At 38.2% G+C, this 21,295-nt stretch overlaps 1 protein-coding gene and 1 pseudogene across 2 annotated transcripts; one reads left to right on the top strand and one right to left on the bottom strand.

Annotated features, from left to right (window-relative positions):
• Positions 1 to 224: 224 nt before the first annotated feature.
• Positions 225 to 1,796, top strand: LOC104747533 (uncharacterized; annotated as a pseudogene). Its single transcript, XR_015581669.1, has 4 exons — positions 225 to 285; positions 377 to 427; positions 499 to 1,150; positions 1,648 to 1,796. The product of XR_015581669.1 is annotated as an uncharacterized LOC104747533 (transcript).
• Positions 1,797 to 20,138: 18,342 nt separating this feature from the next.
• Positions 20,139 to 21,295, bottom strand: LOC104747531 (uncharacterized). Its single transcript, XM_010469179.3, has 2 exons — positions 20,944 to 21,295; positions 20,139 to 20,561 (listed from the first exon to the last, which is right to left on the bottom strand). Exons 1-2 carry the CDS (start codon positions 21,172 to 21,174, stop codon positions 20,373 to 20,375), a joined length of 420 nt encoding a protein of 139 aa, XP_010467481.1. The 5' UTR covers positions 21,175 to 21,295; the 3' UTR covers positions 20,139 to 20,372.

The raw sequence follows: 21,295 nt of genomic DNA, 5'->3' as shown, positions 1-21,295 counted from the left end.
AAATACACATCAACAAATTAAAATACACATCATATCCGATTTTCCACGTGACTAAACAGTTTTTTTTCAGAAAAACAATTGTTTTTTTCTTGTTTATGTCAAAGAGAAAACAAACAGTTTCTACTATTCACAGCCAAAAAAAAACACCTCTCTCTCTGTCGTCATCTCTCGTCATCTCTCGTCGTCTCATCGATGCCTGTGAAGAAGATTCTCTGGGCGATTCTATGGTGTGTGATCCTAATTCTAGACTCGTCTCTACTGGTTTCACAAAACCTAATTGCTCAGGTTCGAATCCTCTCACTCTCGATTTCAATTTCAAATATACTATTTTCCCCAATTACTTGTCAAAATTTGTTCAATTTGGCTTTTGATTTAGCAGATGAGACTATAAAGTTCATAAACGCTGGGGAGGCGGAGGCGTCTTTTTGTTCGTCGGCGGCGTTTTTCTATTAGCCTGACTCCCTGCTTCTGTCAACACCATCGCCGGCAAAGTTTGAGCCATTTTCTATTATAACAAAGTCGCCACCAAGAAAAGCGGCGGCGGAGCACCAGCCGGAGATGGAGAAGAAGCGGTTAAAGGAAAAGGAAGGATCTCCGATGAGAAACAAAAGCTTTATGAGCAATGCTTAAACGCTCCTTGTCCTGTTCGCTACTTGACCCCCAAGGAGGTTGAGCGTGAGGCGCAGCGTGAGAAGCTAGGGTTGATTAGTAAAGAGAAGCAACGAGATATAGAGATCCAGAAGAAAGGAGGAGCTGCTTCAATGGGAGTCACAGATGAACCGATCCGGATTGGTACCGCTGGTTTGGATTACGTTTCGTTAGGGATCTTTGAGGCTGATGACTTGCCTTAGTATAATGTGACTGAAGAAGATGGGGAGAGACTTGCGAAGGAGTATAGTAAAGTGTTGATGAGAGAGCATAGAGAGCGTCGTGCAGCTGAGACTGCATTTTTGAATTTGAAGAAAGCTGCGATTGAGGCGTTGCCGGAGAATCTGAAGAAGGCTGCGTTAGAGCTTGAGTTGACTCCGTTTCCGGCGAATCGTGGTATGGCTACTCTTACTCCGCCTATTGAAGGGTATCTTGAGAAGGTTATGGATGCAGCTAAGAAGAGCTCAAGTAAAGAGAAGCTGAGATGATTTCGTTTTTAAAGGTTAGAGATTTTTGTCTTGATCTTGCTGTTGCTTTAGAGATGAGCTTTTACCGTTTGTTTTTATTCCGATCAATGCACCATTCAGGATTAAAATGGTTAGTACTTAGTAGTATTGATCTTTGAGTGTTGGATTCACTTTGTTGTGGCAAATGGCTCCGAATTGATAGTAGTAGTCTGGTGTCTTAGGTTTATGATGTTGTAGAAAATGGCTCAAACTTTGCCGGTTAGTTAAGACCTTCTTCTCCGTAATTGTTAAGACTTGTAAGTATCTCTTCCTCTCCATGGTCTTCTTTTGGCAACTCATTCATTTTCTGTTTGCAGTTGTGTTCATTTTCATACAAAATGTAAAACTCATTTTCATAGGTTCTCATACTGTACTCAAGGCTTGTTTGAAGTGACCTGCTAATGTCTATGTCTTTAGTGAAATTCATAACTTAGTTCATGTTGAGTTAGTTTCTGTATAGCATGACTAATGTATGTTTTATTCTTATGCTTAGTTTCTACATTCTCAGCAAAGAAAAGCAAGAAGAAGAAGGCAAAGGGTGAAGAAGAAGAAGAAGAGGTGGTGGCAATGGAAGAGGACAAGTCAGAGAAAAAGAAGAAGAAAGAAAAGAGGAAGATGGAGACAGCAGAGGAGAATGAAAAATCAGAGAAGAAGAAAAAGAAGAGTAAAGCTGGAGGATAAAAGGAACATGCTATAAATTAATTAAGAAACACAGCTTATACAAATTGCCATCTTTCTATATAACATTGAATTGAGGCTATATGATACATATTTATGTGAATTGAGGTCATATGATACACATTGAATTGAGGCCATATGATACATATCTCTGTGTATTTAATATTGATAAATATTAAATAAAGGAAAAAGATGGCTAGCTACACAAAGTATTGGTGAATACATGGTCACACATGCCAAATATACTATTGTATATTCAACTACACAGAGTATATGTATTACATGACCACATGCATGGACTATATGACATTATGCGGTCAACATCATAGACATATAATCCAGTACACTGGTCAATTGACTCCGGCAAAGACCGGCGTTGACTCCAGCGTTGACCACCACTTAAAAAGAAAATTCTAAATTAAAAAAAAAATTATTATAGTAAATTATTTATGGGTTTTCATGATTAAAAGACATTTTCTATTCAATATCCAAATATTTTTTATATATCTCTAATATATTCATCTTATAATTAATTACTTTTTATTTTTCAAGCTAAAGTAAATAATTAAATAAAAATCATTTATAATTATTTTCAAGATATAAAAATTCATTTATAATAATCTTCAAGATATAAAATCATTTATAATTATGTTCAAGATATAAAAATTTCTAATTATTTTCAAGATATATATATATATATATATATATAAATCTCTCATAATCAATAAAATCAATAAAATTATTTGATTACTACAAAATCAATAAAATCAAATTCAACTACTTTCATTAGAAAATAATATGCAAAAGATTGAGTATATGACTCTTTACTCTAAATTTTGCATGGTAATTGTTATAAAAAAATTTAGACACTCTTTTCTTTAAAATTTACATACTCAAAATAACATATAAACAACAAAAAGTTAACAATATTTACTTTTAACATATGAACATTTTCATTTTTACTCTCTTTTACACAATTACAATATGTTAAATTAATTTTTAGAATTTTTTTTTCAAGTTTGGGTTCTCTATATTACATTTAAGATATATTTAGGAAATATATTAAAAATATCTTTAGATATTGAATTAACATATAAACAACAACAAAAAATTCACAATATCTATTTTTAACATATGAACATTTTCCTTTTTACCCTCTTTTACACAATTACAATATGTTAAATTAATTTTTAGAAATTTTTTTAAGGTTTGGGTTCTCTATTTTACATTTAAGATATATTTAGGAAATATATAAAAAATATTTAGATATTGAATAGAATATTTTTTAATTAATAAAAACCATAAATGATTTAATATAATAACTTCTTATTTTTTATTTTTTATTTTTAATTTTAGAAATTTTTTTTTGGTCAATGCCGGAGTCAACACTGGTTTTCACCGGAATTAATCAATCAGTGTACCAGATTGTATGTCTATGGTGTTGAACATATTACGTCATATAGCTCATGCATGTGGCCATGTAATACATATACTTTGTGTAGTTGAATATACAATAGTATAGTTGGTATGTGTGACCATGTATTCACCTATACTTCATGTAGCTAGCCATCTTTTTTCCTTAAATAAACATACATGTTATGGCTGAGTTATGTATTTCGTACGGTTGAGTTATGTATTTTGTACGACTGAGTTATGGCTGAGTTATGTACTTGGTACGGTTTCGTTTGGCTGATATGGCTGAGTTATCGACATAAACGGCTGACTTATGAAATATTTGTAAATTAGAATTATTATAACTCAAAATTAAAATATAGAAATGAAAAAATGAATATTACAATCATTATAAGCAATAAAAAGTAATAATTATAGACAAAAATTGATTTTTACACAGTCTGATCAAAATGTGTAAAACATTCAAAACATGACATTTAGGGGTTAGGGTTAGGGTTAGGGTTAGAGGTGTAGGGTTCATATTTCCAACATTATGGGTTTTAATATAACAATTTGGTTTTGGTTATATTGTGTTTGGTTTAAGGTGGTAATTTGGATATACCTAATATGATAATCATTTGAAAATTTTTAAAAAATTGAAATTACTTTTCGGTTATTTCCGGTTATGGGTCGGTTAGATGAATATATAACTATAAATAATCCAAATGTTATCCAAATTAGGTCGATTAACTTAATATAACCGATAGCAAGCCGAATATAACCGTAAATAATCGAAAATAATGGAAAATAGTTTCCAGTTCGGTTCGGTTTGGTCGGTTATTTAGTCATTCTAATTTGAGGGTTGGCTGAGTTATGGTAAAGTTATGGCTGAGTTATGCAACGGATATATTAATTTATTATATATATACATTCTCGAGAATACAAAAAGTGTTATTGGGGAGACACAAACAATAATTATGTTTATTGTTAAGAACCACAGGTCTCATAAATGTGATTTTAGCAATTTTTTATTTAAAAGGAATTCAAAATTTGAATTTGAATTTGATTTTTTTTTTTAATAAAAGTATTTCTCAAACATTTGACTGATATGGCTGAGTTATCGACATAAACGGCTGACTTATGAAATATTTGTAAATTAGAATTATTATAACTCAAAATTAATATATAGAATGAAAAAATGAATATTACAATCATTATAAGCAATAAAAAGTAATAATTATAGACAAAGATTGATTTTTACAGAGTCTGATCAAAATGTGTAAAACATTCAAAACATGACATTTAGGGGTTAGGGTTAGGGTTAGGGTTAGAGGTGTAGGGTTCATATTTCCAACATTATGGGTTTTAATATAACAATTTGGTTTTGGTTATATTGTGTTTGGTTTAAGGTGGTAATTTGGGTATACTAATATGATAACCATTTGAAAATTTTAAAAAAATTGAAATTACTTTTCGGTTATTTCCGGTTATGGGTCGGTTAGATGAATATATAACTATAAATAATCCAAATGTTATCCAAATTAGGTCGATTAACTTAATATAACCGATAGCAAGCCGAATATAACCGTAAATAATCGAAAATAATGGAAAATAGTTTCCGGTTCGGTTCGGTTTGGTCGGTTATTTAGTCATTCTAATTTGAGGGTTGGCTGAGTTATGGTAAAGTTATGGCTGAGTTATGCAACTGATATATTAATTTATTATATATATACATTCTCGAGAATACAAAAAGTGTTGTTGGGGAGACACAAACAATAATTATGTTTATTGTTAAGAACCACACGCCTAATAAATGTGATTTTAGCAATTTTTTATTTAAAAGGAATTCAAAATTTGAATTTGAATTTGATTTTTTTTTTTTAATAAAAGTATTTCTCAAACATTTGACTGATATAGCTGAGTTATCGACATAAACGGCTGACTTATGAAATATTTGTAAATTAGAATTATTATAACTCAAAATTAATATATAGAATGAAAAAATGAATATTACAATCATTAGAAGCAATAAAAATTAATAATTATAGACAAAGATTGATTTTTAAACAGTCTGATCAAAATGTGTAAAACATTCAAAACATGACATTTAGGGGTTAGGGTTAGGGTTAGGGTTAGGGTTTGAGATGTAGGGTTCATATTTCCAACATTATGGGTTTTAATATAACAGTTTGATTTTGGTTATATTGTGTTTGGTTTAAGGTGGTAATTTGGATATACTAATATGATAACCATTTGAAAATTTAAAAATTTTTGAAATCACTTTTCGGTTATTTCCGGTTATGGGTCGGTTAGATGAATATATAACCATAAATAATCCAAATGTTATCTAAATTAGGTCGATTAACTTAATATAACAGATAGCAAGCCGAATATAACCGTAATTAACCGAAAATAATGGAAAAAATAGTTTCCGGTTCGGTTCGGTTTGGTCGGTTATTTAGTCATTCTAATTTGAGGGTTGGCTGAGTTATGGTAAAGTTATGGCTGAGTTATCGTTTAGGGTCTTCTAAATAATATGAAAACATATTCTTCTTTCTTTCCTAGGTCTTTTGTTCTGTCAGATTCCTAATAAGTATTAAAACGTCTCTCGATGTCACAAAAAGTGTTGCTAGGGAAGCGCGAAAAATCACTAATTCTGTGCCTGCTCAAATCCACACGCATAATAAATTCATAAAGTGAGATTTTTATCACAATATATTATTGCAAATAATATCTGGGTCTTTTGTTTTGTCAGATTCCTAATAAGTATTAAAACGTCACTCGATGTCACAAAAGTGTTGTTAGGGAAGCGCGAAAAATCACTAATTTTGTGCCTGCTCAAATCCACACGCATAATAAATTCATAAAGTGAGCTTTTTATCACAAGATATTATTGCAAATAATTAACTAATTATTATTCGAATTTAGAATTCTATTTTTCTAAAAGTATTTTTCCACAATTGAATATTAAAATTATTATAACTCAAAATTTAAATTTAGAATGGAAATATGTCTATTATTAGGTTAACTGATGGTTTCACGCCAAAATATCGCTTTACGGCTGAGTTATAATCATTGCGGGAAAATGAAAGGTAATGTGACGGCTGAGTTATAATCATTACGGGAAAACGAAAGGTCATGTGATGGCTGAGTTATAGTGAGTTATAGCTGAGTTATCACAAGAAACAATCTGAAAGTAAATGGATGATATATATGGCTTTACGGCTGAGTTATAATATTTACGGAAAAACGAAGGATCATGTGACGGCTGAGTTATAGTTAGTTATGGCTGAGTTATCACAAGAAAAATCTAACAGTAAATAGATGATAACATGTGTTATTATTGACTTAAGTTGAGTTATGGACTTAACTCAAATTTTATTCAAAAATGTTACCAATCACTAACAAAACTAACTTTTTAATTAGTTATTTATTTCTCCTAAATTATTATTTTTTATTATCATTTCAAACGAAAATAGACATAGACCTATATGTTATTCAAAAATGTTACCAATCACTAACAAAACTAATTTTTTTGAAGTTGAGTTTGAATAATCATGTGTTATGGTTGATGTACAAGTTTGAGGTATATCATTTGTAAAATTGTTAACTCAAAAGATTATTCAACATCATGGAAATTTTCATGAGTTAAAGATGTGGTAAGTTGAGTTATCTATTTTTTTAATTAAAGAAAAACGAAAATTCATTTATATAAAACAAAAAAATTGTTTTTTCGTTTTTATTTAATTCATATATGAAGAAAAATAATTTTTACTATTTTTCTTTTATTTAATAACTTTTTTAATTAGTTATTTTATTTCTCCTAAATTATTATTTTTTATTATCATTTGAAATGAAAATAGACATAGACCTAAATTTTATTCAAAAATGTTACCAATCACTAACAAAACTAATTTTGTTGAAGTGAGTTTGAATAATCATGTGTTATGGTTGATGTACAAGTTTGAGGTATATCCTTTGTAAAATTGTTAACCAAAAGATTATTCAACATCATGGAAATTTTCATGAGTTAAAGATGTGGTAAGTTGAGTTATCTATTTTTTTTAATTAAAAAAACGAAAATTCAGTTATATAATACAAAAAATTATTTTTTTCGTTTTTATTTAATTCATATATCAAGAAAAATAATTTTTACTGTTTTTCTTTTATTTAATAACTTTTTTAATTAGTTATTTTATTTCTCCTAAATTATTATTTTTTATTATCCTTTGAAATGAAAATAGACATAGACCTAAATTTTATTCAAAAATGTTACCAATCACTAACAAAACTAAATTTTTTGAAGTTGAGTTTGAATAATCATGTGTTATGGTTGATATACAAATTTGAGGTATATCCTTTGTAAAATTGTTAACTCAAAAGATTATTCAACATCATGGAAATTTTCATGAGTTAAAGATATGGTAAGTTGAGTTATCTATTTTTTTTAATTAAAAAAAAACGAAAATTCAGTTATATAAAACAATAAATTATTTTTTTTGTTTTTATTTAATTCATATATCAAGAAAAATAATTTTTACTGTTTTTATTTTATTTAATAACTTTTTTAATTAGTTATTTTATTTCTCCTTAATTATTATTTTTTATTATCATTTAAAATGAAGATAGACATAGACCTAAATTTTATTCAAAAATGTTACCAATCACTAACAAAACTAATTTTTTTGAAGTTGAGTTTGAATAATCATGTGTTATGGTTGATGTACAAGTTTGAGGTATATCCTTTGTAAAATTGTTAACTTAAAAGATTATTCAACATCATGGAAATTTTCATGAGTTAAAGATGTGGTAAATTGAGTTATCTATTTTTTTAATTAAAAAAACGAAAATTCAATTATATAATACAAAAAATTATTTTTTTCGTTTTTATTTATTTCATATATCAAGAAAATATTTTTTTACTGTTTTTATTTTATTTAATAACTTTTTTAATTAGTTATTTTATTTCTCCTAAATTATTATTTTTTATTATCATTTGAAATGAAAATAGACATAGACCTAAATATAATAAGATTTTAAATATTATGGCATGCATGTAGTCAATTTTTTAATTTGCAATGTAACAAAAAAGTTTAGTTAACAATGTAACTCAGCCATAACATGAAAAATATTACAGTAATTAAAAAGCAAAAACAATTGCTACCAAACTCAGCCGCTTCATCAACTGAAAATATGTATCTCAGCCGTATCGTTTGATAAGTCAGCCGTAACTGAATAACATTCTAGTAATTAATCTTTTGCTAATAAGTCAGCCGTCAAACGGCTGAGTTGTCGATAAGTCAGCCTATGACAGCTGAGTTATAGTTTTTTTTACCATAATTCAGCCGTAACAGTATCTCATAAGTCAGCCGTTTTTCATAACTCAGCCAGGCGGAAAATGTAAACTCAGCCGTGTCGTTGTGATAACTCAGCCAAAATTTTGACAACTCAGCCGTGTCGTTATGATAACTCAGCCAAAATTTTGACAACTCAACCATCGGGTGAAAACTCAGCCGTAACTACAGCTGAGTTATGCGCATAACTCAGCCAGATTTAATAAGTCAACCGTAACCCTTGGCTGACTTATGCGCATAACTCAGCCAGATTTTAATAAGTCAGCCGTCCGCTCTTACTCAAATGTTTTTCCGATAACTCAGCCGCAACATACTATGTAGCGCGTTACGGCTGAGTTATGGTTACACGTCAGCAATTTCTGACGTGGCGTCTGACGTGGCAATGACATTTTTGTAATTACATTTTTTTCGATAACATAAAACAGGGGCACGATGGGTATTTTGAAAATACCTGAAACATTCTAGTAATTAAAAAGTTTTTTGTAGATTCAGGTAATATTACCTAAAATGAGTAACATTTGAGTAATTCACCCATTAATCATTAACAAACTTCAAATTCTTCTAATTAAGCCATCATTTATAAAAACTGAAGATTCATAATCCCTTTATTGGTTTACATGAAAATTCATCATCAGTTTCTATGTATTATTTGCTGATTATCTTTTCTTTGAAGACTATGTAAAATGGGTTCTAAGAAAAGAAAAATAAATTATTTTTTTTCTAATCATATTTTATTTGTAGTTAACTAATTCAAACTTATTTATAGCGTCAACTAAATTCTTATGTGACTCTACTACATCAATTGCAACTCGCACAAAATTATATCTATGGCAACCTACAAATGAGTATTTTAGAAGCTTGAGTGAACCAATGACCTCTACAATTGTAACTTTCATGTCTGTTGTTTTTTTGGGTACAATTTTTAATTAAAACAGCTAAAAGTGAAATTTTGTACAAGGGAAATAACAAAAAAATAGTCAAAACAACCAAAGCAAAAGGAACTCATACACAATTTAAAACATATATGATACTTACATGATACAAGGAAGGTTTGGGGTGGCTGTCGATCAACACCAACAAATTGTGGTTAGCCATTTTTGTTTTAAGTCGTCTGGTTTGTGCAGATTGTCCAGTGGACATAGGGGTTTATTACCTCAGGTGTCTTGAGGAGTATCCAGTAGACATATGGGTTTATTACCTTGTGGATAATGCCTGATTGTGGTTGGTGGGGGGGGGCGGTGGCTGCCATGAGGGTGCAGAGTGAAATGACGCGGGGTGACATCATGGAGGAGTCTGAGGACACGTCGGGTATCAGGCAAGGTGCACGATGGTGTTTTGGGTGCGGACGCATGGATCACAAGTTGGCGGACGGTCCCAAGAAGGATGGCACACAACAATATCTTAATCGTGTTATCATTTTGGGGAGGAGGGGCATATCAAGCCATTTTGTCATAAGTTGAGCCAGATGACAGAGGTACTGGGGCAGCTGAGGGGAGGACGGGGTACCCAACCAGGAGTTTAGTTTAGCTTTTGGTTTTGTTTCAGTTATGTAAATTCGTTTTGGAGTTGTAAAAGATTATTGCATTTGAGATTTTATATAAATGGAGTTTATCTTGGTTTGACTGGTGTGTCATGTATGTTGATGTTTATGTGGTTCACAAAATGGAAAGTTTTATGAATAGTTAGAACTTGTTTATTTCTCAAAAAAGTGTGTGTGATCACGCAAAGTGGTTGGGAGGTTTTAAAGTGTGACCTATGGGTGGCCAGGGTGGTGGTGATGGTCCAAGAGGGAATATGGTAGTTGGTAGGACAAAACAATGTTTTACGCGGATCACGGGGGTTGTCCTGGTTGAGTAAATGGTTATAGATGTTATAACTGTTTGCTTTAAGGGCAGAGGTTCTTAAACAACTCATGAGGAGATGAAGGTTATCCTGAGGGGATGGTGGTTCCCTAGATAACGATTGAAACAACGACCCGTTTTTTTAATAATAATAATACAATTAAATACCTCATAATATTTAATTATAATCCAAACAATAAACCAACAACAAATCAACATGCACAACGGAAGTCAAACCAAACCAACTCCAATATATTAAAAAAGAATATCAATCATAACCAATATAAACCAGCAACTTAGCATGCTTCTAAACCAGGTTCCAACAACAAAATAATATAAACACAACACAACAACCGAGACCCTAGATCATCTTCCTCCTCATTGCCATAATTCCACGCTACACATTCATTACTTGCACCACAAATACAATGAGATGCATGAGTATTACCAGAAATACCCATTGAGGCGATCCTCCCATCTACGAGCTATACACACAAGCAAATCAAGAGTACAACCACAAATAAAACATAACAAACCAGTCATTAAATAGAACACCCAGTAACACATTCACCACACCTACACATCATCACACAAAACAATTCATACAACCCAATCGGTTAGATAAGCTCATGGTCCCGTACTCACCTTAACAAGCTGATTCTAACAAAAAATATAACCAACTATAGAGAATCTCCACGCGTCTGAAACAGTCCAGAAACGTCCTACAACAAGTCACACAACCAAAAGCAACCTTGAAGCAAACTGGACAGAAACATCAGAAAAGAATAGTCACAAAGACGAAACCCTAGAATATAAATCAACCGTTAACTGTAACATCCGCGAACCAATTTTTGTAAATTTGGTGTGGGTGTCGATCGACACCCTTGGTGGCATCAATCGACACCATGTTTTTCCGGTTTGGTCGGGTTTGATTTAATTGCTGATTGGTTCGGTTTGGTTCAAGGAAATCCCTAATTCGTGTTTTAAGTGTCTGAGACGAATGAAGGGTTTCAGAAAGTCTCTTTGGTCGCCGTTGAGTGGAAAAGAAAGAGAGAAAAGAGAGAAAAACGTTCTTGAGATTTTATGGGCTTGTTCTTGGAGATTTTGGAGAGATCTGAGGCAGTAGAAGTGTTAGCTGTTGCTGGAAACGAAGGGGGAGCTTCTGGAGGTGTTGTTTTCCACATTTCTCAATTCAATGTTCCTGTTCTTGAGGTGAGTGCTTGACCATGGTTGATCTAAGCATGAGATCTCTCTTGTTTGGGTGTTTTCTTTGCTGTTTGTGTTGTTTTGTTGCTTGGGTTCGTTGCTTTTGTGATTCCTAGTGATTTCCGAGGTCATTGGGTGAGTTTGAGACGGATTCGAGATGATTGGGAAGGAGAGTTCGATGTTCGGATTCGCGCAGATCGTGTCTGCAGAAGAGGCATCGATCGACACTAGGAAGCATCGGTCGACACCATTTGGAGGGGCATTGGTCGACACTGTTTAGCATTGGTCGACACCATTGTTTGTAGCATCGATCGACACCGTGTGGCATCGGTCGACACTGGTCTCAGCCGAGACTTGTTTTCCTGGTTTGATGTATTGTTGTGTGTTGTTTGTTTTGCTTAAACATGAGGGTCTCATATGCTTGTGTGTATAACCTAGTAGATGGGAGGACGACCTCACTAAGTATTTATGATAATACTTACGCATCTCAATTGTTGTTTGTGGTGTGCAGGTAAAGGAAAAGTGTGATCGTGGAATCAAAGGCAATGAGGAGGAGGATGTTCTAGAGGCTTGATTGATTGTGGTTTAGCAGTTGTTAGGTTGCTAGATTAAGTCAATGGAACATTGTAGGTTGTTAGCTTTTGGTTACTTCTTTACTTGGATTATGGTGTTATTGGTTATTGGTTTTTAATTGTTGGAATTCTTTTGGTTTAATGGAAATTTGTTTTATTTGGGTATCCGCGGTTATTGATTGTTGATAGGATGTTAGTGGGTATGGGACCACTAGTAAATTAATGTATAAAAAAAAAACGGGAAGGGTGGATGGGCCCGGTGTCGGTCACGGTGTTGCCCCGGGTGTGGGGGTTGCAGCTGAGGGTGCTCCGGGCAGGGAGGATGTCTTGATGGACTTGCTAGCTCAGGTTTTGCAGCGACTTCTAGCAGTTGGGCCGCCAGTGGTTGGTGGGCAGGATCCAGTAGTGCCGCCAATGGTTGGTGGGCAGGATCCAGTAGTGCCGCCAGTGGATGGTGGGCAGGGTCCAGCGGTGCAGCCTGTAGCGGGTTTGCAGGCAGGTGTGCAGCCGGGGGCCGAGGTAGTGGATGCTCAGTATGTGCGGATGATGGAGCAGCTGCGGCATGTGGGAGCAGGGTATTTCTCAGGAAGTACCGATCCGAGTGTAGCGGATGAGTGGAGGGAGCGGATGGAGGATATTTTCCTTTCGCTTAGGTGTCCCGACCGGTACAGGGTGGATCTGGCAGTGTTTTACCTGTCAGGAGATGCTCGTGTGTGGTGGAGGTCGGTGACAGCACGGAGGGTGCAGCAGGGTATGTCTTGGGGAGATTTTGTGGGGGAGTTTAACTCCAAGTATTTTCCTCAGGAGGCTCTTGATCGTATGGAGGCACGGTTCTTGGGGTTGACTCAGGGGGACCGTACAGTGCGGGAGCTGGATGCAGAGTTCAGTCGGCTTGTGGGGTATGCAGGCAGGGCATGGGAGCCAGAGTCGGCTCAGGTGCGGAGGTTTTTGTTGGCTCTGCGGGATGATTTGAGGACTCGGTGCAGAGTGAGGAGCTATGCTACGAGAGTAGAGTTGGTTGAGGTTGCAGCTGGGATAGAGGATGACTTGAGGTCACAGGTGGTTGTGGTCAGTTCTTCGGTGCAGCCACAGTAGTCTCAGCCGCTTTCTGTTCCTAGCAAGGGCGGCAAGCCTGCGCAGGGGCAGAAGAGGAAGTTTGATGTTATGCAGAGATCGAGGCACGGGGGTGCGAGATGCTTTGGGTGTGGTAGCAGGGACCACAAGGTGACTAGCTGTCCACAGAGAGGTGAGCAGCGGGCAGTGACAGAGCAGCGGGCGGTGACGGAGCCGCGGATAGATACTCGAGTGTGTTACTACTGCAGAGAGACGGGGCACATCAAGCCTCGTTGTCCCAAGTTGCAGCAGAGGGTAGTAGCAGTGTTGCAGGCTGGAGCTCAGCCAGGGGTGCAGCAGAGTGTGCAGCACGGTGTGCAGCCGGTGGGTTGGATCGAGCCGACGTCACAGGTGTACTCGACTCAGGAGCCCGGTGGCACTAGTGCAGGAGCGATCACAGGTATAACTTCTGAGATTCGAACTTAGTCAATCCAATAGTTCAGATTATATTTGTTTTTGTTTGTGGTCAAGTGTTAGGTTCTCAACACATGAGGTTTGTGTAGAGACCTTGTTGGTGGGCGGGTTTAAGTCCCATGTTATGTTTGATTCTGGAGCTTCTCATAGCTTCATTACTCCGGAGTGTGCCGAGAGTGCGGGGATCAGAGGAGATTCTAGAGAGCGTTCAGGAGTTGTCAGAGTTGCGGGAGGCAAGTTCCTGAGGGTTATTGGACGAGCTGGAGGAGTTGATATTCAGATCGCAGGAGAGTCGTGGCCAGCGGATTTGCTTATCAGCCCAGTGGAGTTGTATGATGTTATTCTTGGTATGGATTGGTTGCATCGGCATATGGTGCATTTGGACTATCATCAGGGTAGAGTGGAGTTTGAGCGTCCTGGAGGGAAGTTGGTTTTTCAGGGTAATTGACGGACTTCAGGGAGTGTCGTGATATTGGCCATTTAGGCTGGGAAGATGATCGAGAAGGGCCGTGAGGCCTATCTGGTTACTATATCTATGCCAGAGTCAGTGGGGAAGTCTACGGTTAGCGGTATTCTGGTTGTGGAGGACTTTGAGGATGTGTTCCAGTCATTGCAGGGATTACCACCATCTCGGTCGGATCCTTTTACTATTGAGCTGGAACCGGGGACGATGCCGTTATCCAAGGCTCCTTACAGGATGGCTCCAGCAGAGATGGCAGAGCTGAAGAAGCAGCTGGAGGATTTGTTGGGCAAGGGTTTTATCCGTCCTAGTTGTTCACCGTGGGGAGCTCCGGTGCTGTTTGTTAAGAAGAAGGATGGGAGTTTTCGGTTGTGTATTGACTATCGGGGTTTGAACTGAGTTACTGTGAAGAACAAGTACCCTCTCCCGAGGATTGATGAGTTGTTGGATCAGTTGAGGGGTGCTACTTGGTTCTCCAAGATCGATTTGGCATCAGGATATCATCAGATTCCTATACATGAGGCAGATGTGAGGAAGACGGCCTTCAGGACGAGATATGGGCACTACGAGTTTGTGGTGATGCCGTTTGGGTTGACAAATGCGCCAGCTGCGTTTATGAGATTGATGAACAGCGTGTTCCAGGAGTTTCTGGACGTGTCAGTCATCATTTTCATCGACGACATCCTAGTATATTCTAAGAGTCCTGAGGAGCATGTAGTACATTTGAGAGCAGTGTTGGAGAAGCTGCGGGAGCAGAAGTTGTTTGCTAAGCTGAGTAAGTGCAGTTTCTGGCAGCGTGAGATGGGGTTCTTGGGTCATATTGTTTCAGCTGAGGGAGTTTCAGTGGATCCAGAGAAGATTCAGTCCATCAGGGAGTGGCCAAGGCCGCAGAGTGCCACTGAGATTCGGAGTTTCCTGGGGTTAGCAGGTTACTACAGGAGGTTTGTTCGGGGGTTTGCGAGTATGGCACAGCCGATGACTAAGCTTACAGGGAAGGATGTCTCGTTTGTGTGGTCACCAGAGTGTGAGGCAAGTTTTGCAAGTCTCAAGCAGATGTTGACTACCACGCCGGTGTTAGCACTGCCTGAGCAGGACGAGCCTTATGTTGTGTATACAAACGCTTCTAGAGTGGGGTTGGGTTGTGTACTTATGCAGCAGGGGAAGGTTATAGCTTATGCTTCGCGGCAGTTGCGGAAGCATGAAGCTAATTATCCTACTCATGATTTGGAGATGGCAGCAGTGATCTTTGCTCTTAAGATTTGGAGATCCTATCTGTATGGTGGGAAGGTACAGGTATTTACAGATCACAAGAGTCTGAAGTACATTTTTACTCAGCCTGAGCTGAATTTGAGGCAGAGGCGTTGGATGGAGTTAGTAGCGGATTATGATTTGGACATAGCTTACCATCCTGGTAAAGCTAATCTGGTTGCAGATGCCTTGAGTCGGAAGCGGGTGGCTTCAGCTCAGGAGCAGGATATGGAGGCGTTGGTAGGTGAGATTAGTACATTGAGTTTGTGTGCTATCTCACAGGAACCTTTGGGTTTGGAGGCAGCTGATAGAGCGGATTTGTTGAGCAGAGTGAGGTTAGCTCAGGAGAGCAATGAGGGGCTGGTGAATGCCTCTAAGGCTGCGGGTGCAGAGTATCAGGTTTCTGCTAATGGTACTATCCTTGTGCATGGTCGGATCTGTGTGCCCAAGGGTGAGGATTTGAGGCAGGAGATACTGAGAGAGGCTCATTCGAGCAAGTTCTCTATTCATCCAGGAGCGACCAAGATGTAGCGTGACCTCAAGCGGTATTATCACTGGGTCGGGATGAAGAAGGACGTAGCCGACTGGGTGGCGAAGTGTGATACTTGCCAGCTGGTGAAGGCGGAGCATCAGGTTCCTGGTGGTTTATTACAGAGTTTACCCATTCTAGAGTGGAAGTGGGATTTGATCACGATGGACTTCGTGGTAGGTTTGCCTGTGTCGAGGACGTTTGATGCTATTTGGGTCATTGTGGACCGTTTGACTTAGTCTGCGCATTTTCTGGCCATCAAGAAAACTGATGGAGCAGCGGTTTTGGCCAAGAAGTATGTGAGGGAGATAGTCAGATTGCACGGTGTGCCTGCTAGTATTGTGTCTGATAGAGATTCCAAGTTCGCCTCGGTGTTCTGGAAGGCATTTCAGGCGGAGATGGGCACGAAGGTGCATATGAGTACAGCCTATCATCCTCAGACGGACGGTCAGTCAGAGAGGACGATCCAGATTGGAGGATTTATTGAGGATGTGTGTGCTGGATTGGGGTGGTCATTGGGCAGATCACTTGAGCTTGGTGGAGTTTGCTTATAACAACAGCTACCAGGCTAGTATTGGGATGGCTCCTTATGAGGCCTTGTATGGGAGGCCGTGTCGTACACCATTATATTGGACTCAGGTGGGGGAGAGGAGCATATTTGGTGCAGATTTTGTTCAGGAGACCTCGGAGAAGATTCGGGTTTTGAGGATGAACATGAAGGAGGCTCAGGATCGGCAGAAGAGCTATGCTGATAAGAGGAGAAAGGATCTTGAGTTTCAGGTTGGTGATAGAGTGTACCTCAAGATGGCCATGTTGTGGGGTCCGAACAGGTCATTGACAGAGACTAAGTTGAGTCTGAGGTACATGGGTCCGTTCAGAGTGGTTGAGCGGGTGGGACCAGTGGCATACCGGTTGGAGTTGCCTGAGGTTATGCGTGCGTTCCACAAGGTATTTCATGTGTCGATGCTGAGGAAGTGTCTTCACGAGGGTGATCAGTTGTTGGCTAAGATTCCTGAGGATCTTCAGCCTAATATGACTTTAGAGGCGAGGCCATTGAGGGTGCTCGAGAAGAGAGTCAAGGAACTTCGGAAGAAGAAGATTCCTTTGATGAGAGTCCTGTGGGACTGTGACGGAGTAGAGGAGCAGACTTGGGAGCCCGAGGTGAGGATAAAGGCAAGGTTTAAGAAGTGGTTTAAGAAGCAAACCGCGACTTGAGCTTGTCTAGCCGGGTCCGGGTTGTAGTCCGTGGCTGGAGCGAGTACGGAGTATTCCAGCCCATCTCTCTTGATATTTGGTCGCTTAGGGGTGGTTGGTTGTGCGACTAAGTATCAAGATGAGGTGGTGCTCAGGATGCGAGTTGATGGCTCTAGTTGTTGTATTTTTGCTTTTTCTGATGTAATTTCGTTGAGATTGTAATGATTATGACATTTTTGAGATTAATAAGATGAGTATTTTTCTTTATGTTTGACTGTTGTTGTCATGGGAAAAGAGAAATAGCTCGGGTTTCTATTTTTGGAAAGTTTCCATAAATAGAAAGTTTCCACAAAAGGAAGGTTTCCAGAATCAGAAAGTTTCTAAAAAGGAAAGTTTTGTGGAAATGTTGAGGTAGATCTAGCCGGGAGATACTTATTGGCATCAGTATTTGTTTTGCTCAAGGCCGTGCGGGCCCAACTCACGTGGGAGTGGACTTTGTGGCCAGAGAGTGGGAGTGGTATGTTGCTTCAGATGACGATCCGAGAGCGCGCTTGAGGGTGACGACCCAAGAGCGGGATATGTGAGGCTCCCTGGATACCGTAGCTGTGAGCCGAGGCTCGGCAGTGAGCCGGTATGTCTCGAGGGTTGCGACCCGAGAGCGGGGGGAGTGTGTGTGAGTGACTTCCTGGATGCCGTAGCTTAAGGCGGTTGGCCTGATAGCGAGCCGGCATGATTCGTTGGTCGCGACCACGGACGGGGGAAGCACTAAGTTGTGAGCAAATAGTGTTTATGATGCGAGTATATTGGCTAGAGGGAGACCTCGAGGGTCAGTCGGAGGTGTGCGGGCTGTTGCGACAGTGGCACGGGAAAACCTTGGCTGACGGTGTTTAGTCCAGTCTAGGGACGTGCGGGCCGTGCTGACGGTGGCACGGAGGTCCTTGGCAGATGGACGATATTGCGGGATTCGGGGACGAATCCTTATTGGTGGGGGAGAATTGTAACATCCGCGAACCAATTTTTGTAAATTTGGTGTGGGTGTCGATCGACACCCTTCGTGGCATCGATCGACACCATGTTTTTCCGGTTTGGTCGGGTTTGATTTAATTGCTGATTGGTTCGGTTTGGTTCAAGGAAATCCCTAATTCGTGTTTTAAGTGTCTGAGACGAATGAAGGGTTTTAGAAAGTCTCTTTGGTCGCCGTTGAGTGGAAAAGAAAGAGAGAAAAGAGAGAAAAACGTTCTTGAGATTTTCTGGGCTTGTTCTTGGAGATTTTGGAGAGATCTGAGGCAGTAGAAGTGTTAGCTGTTGCTGGAAACGAAGGGGGAGCTTCTGGAGGTGTTGTTTTCCACGTTTCTCAATTCAATCTTCCTGTTCTTGAGGTGAGTGCTTGACCATGGTTGATCTAAGCATGAGATCTCTCTTGTTTGGGTGTTTTCTTTGCTGTTTGTGTTGTTTTGTTGCTTGGGTTCGTTGCTTTTGTGATTCCTAGTGATTTCCAAGGTCATTGGGTGAGTTTGAGATGGATTCGAGATGATTGGGAAGGAGAGTTTGATGTTCGGATTCATGCAGATTGTGTCTGCAGAAGAGGCATCGATCGACACTAGGAAGCATCGATCGACACCATATGGAGGGGCATCGGTCGACACTGTTTAGCATCGGTCGACACCATTGTTTGTAGCATCGATCGACACTGTGTGGCATCGGTCGACACTGGTCTCAGCCGAGACTTGTTTTCCTGGTTTGATGTATTGTTGTGTGTTGTTTGTTTTGCTTAAACATGAGGGTCTCATATGCTTGTGTGTATAACCTAGTAGATGGGAGGACGGCCTCACTAAGTATTTATGATAATACTTACGCATCTCAATTGTTGTTTGTGGTGTGCAGGTAAAGGAAAAGTGTGATCGTGGAATCAAAGGCAATGAGGAGGAGGATGTTCTAGAGGCTTGATTGATTGTGGTTTAGCAGTTGTTAGGTTGCTAGATTAAGTCAATGGAACATTGTAGGTTGTTAGCTTTTGGTTACTTCTTTACTTGGATTATGGTGTTATTGGTTATTGGTTTTTAATTGTTGGAATTCTTTTGGTTTAATGGAAATTTGTTTTATTTGGTTATCCGCGGTTATTGATTTTTGATAGGATGTTAGTGGGTATGGGACCACTAGTAAATTAAGGTATAAAAAAAAAAACGGGAAGGGTTGTTTCATTAACTACCAAATCTTTCCGGTGAAAAGCTAGCCTTAGACGTCGCAAAGCTTCCCACAAAATCTTGTGCCGATCAGAAACCAGACGAGACCACGATCTCAGTTACAATACCTGATGGTCCCAACTCACGTCTGAGAAAACGTGTCTCGTAAAACTGACAATAACTCATCAAGTTTAAATCCAAATCCATTTCTGTAAAAAGGAGAATGAGGATAAAAGATTAGGAATAACTCTCAAAAATTTCAAAACTTTGACAATGATTTGAGCCCTTTCACCCTACTACTACAAAAGAAAATAAAAGAAAGAGGAAAATTAGAGCCCTCTCACACCACCGACAAAGCCTCAGGCGGCGGAGAGGCAAACGAAACAAAACAGCGGCGCTGTAGATCTAGGGTTTTGAGGGAGAGGAAACGCTTTTTTTTTTTTTTTTTTTCTGTGTGCTTTCTGCTTTAAAATTCAGGTTTTTCCGTAAATAACAACAACTTATGTTACGCAGTCATAATAATTTTAATGGCATTTTTCGTAATAAACTTTTTACAACAAAGCTTATACAGAGTATTATAGACATTAAAAAAAAATAAAAAACATTCTAGTTATTTGAAAAGATATAGGTTATTCTAGTTATTAACTCCAATATATAGGTCATTCTAGTTATTTTCCCTTATATTTATGTCCCCAAATTATATAACATATCAAGATTTGGCCCTGACATTTTCTTTTACTCAATTATAACCACTTAAATATGGTTGTGACTTCTGAATCTTGGGATGCTACACAAAGAAGGATTGAATTTTCGAAATGATAACATAGCTTCTAAAAAAGTGGTATTACACAAATATAATACACGAACACGAGTATGAGATTCAAAATCTAGCAACTAAAATGTGAGAAATGTTTTTTGATTCTTCTTTCTCCTCCAAAACACTACAAAAGTTGTAACAAAAAAAAAAAAGCCCTTCTTCGATCGGTCTCTCTCTCAATGTTTCCATCTCGTCTTTTCTCCAACCAAAAAAAAATCTATTGCTGCTTGTCGGGTTGTTCTTCTTCTTCTTGGTCTGGGTTTTCTTCTTCCTCTTCTTTCTTCTCTTCCTCTTCTTCATCTTCTTCTGGAGGATCATAAGGCATCGGCGGTGGTAATGGTGTCTTCATAGGACTAAACTTGGGGAAAATGTCAGGCCTCCTCCCAGGTTTAGGTCTCTCCCACTCCTAAACAGTACATCACAAACACAATTCAAACCAAGCATTTTCTATCCAGGAGGTGTTTGATTCTATAAAGAATATTGCAAGCCATTTGATGCCAATACATCGAACCTAAGTAGAGAAACAATGAACACTAATCCCACTTAATGGAAACGGAACACATGATGAGCTACCAAAATCAAACTTTAGAGTCATGAAATGAATACAAAAGCTTTTCACTAGACTTGTATCAATTGATTTAACTGTTACCACATTTCCACATTTAAGGTAGATTCATACACAAAAAGCATAACCAATTGGGAACAAGTCACAGACTCTGGCACAAATAGCTACTATAAATCCCAATCCTATTTATCCTCAATCAGACCGGATTCGGGAGGGAACTTACAATTGGGAAATCGAGAGGGTTACGACGAGTGAGCTTTTCTTCCTCGGGAGCCATAGAGACAACTTGCAGCTGATTCCGATTGCGACGCGAAGAGCGGTGGACGGAAGAGAAACCATAGACACGCGACGAAGAGGAAACAAGGGAGCGCGAGTCGGAGGAAATCTTCGTCTTTCCTAAAACATCGAGAGATGGAGAAGGAAGGAACCTCACAGAGCAAAGCGTCGACGCCATGGACGGAGCTAAACTGACGACTACGGATTATCCACCAACCAAGAATTATCGTGTGACAGCTTCTAAAAAGTTTTTATGCTGCGTTTGCGTTTTGATGATAGTGGGCTTTGGACTGGTCCAT

This window comes from Camelina sativa, chromosome 15, assembly GCF_030686135.1.
Source record: "Camelina sativa cultivar CO46 ecotype springtype chromosome 15, ASM3068613v1".
NCBI classification, from domain to species: Eukaryota; Viridiplantae; Streptophyta; class Magnoliopsida; order Brassicales; family Brassicaceae; genus Camelina; species Camelina sativa.
Note: the sequence above shows the minus strand (reverse complement) of the source record. Positions and strands in the feature narration are given on the sequence as shown.

Coding starts and splice junctions, on each gene's coding strand:
- LOC104747531 (XM_010469179.3), bottom strand. CDS start 21,174: ATGGCGTCGACGCTTTGCTCTGTGAGGTTCCTTCCTTCTCCATCTCTC. Junction 20,562..20,943: donor ACCCTCTCGATTTCCCAATT/GTAAGTTCCCTC, acceptor TGTACTGTTTAG/GAGTGGGAGAGACCTAAACC.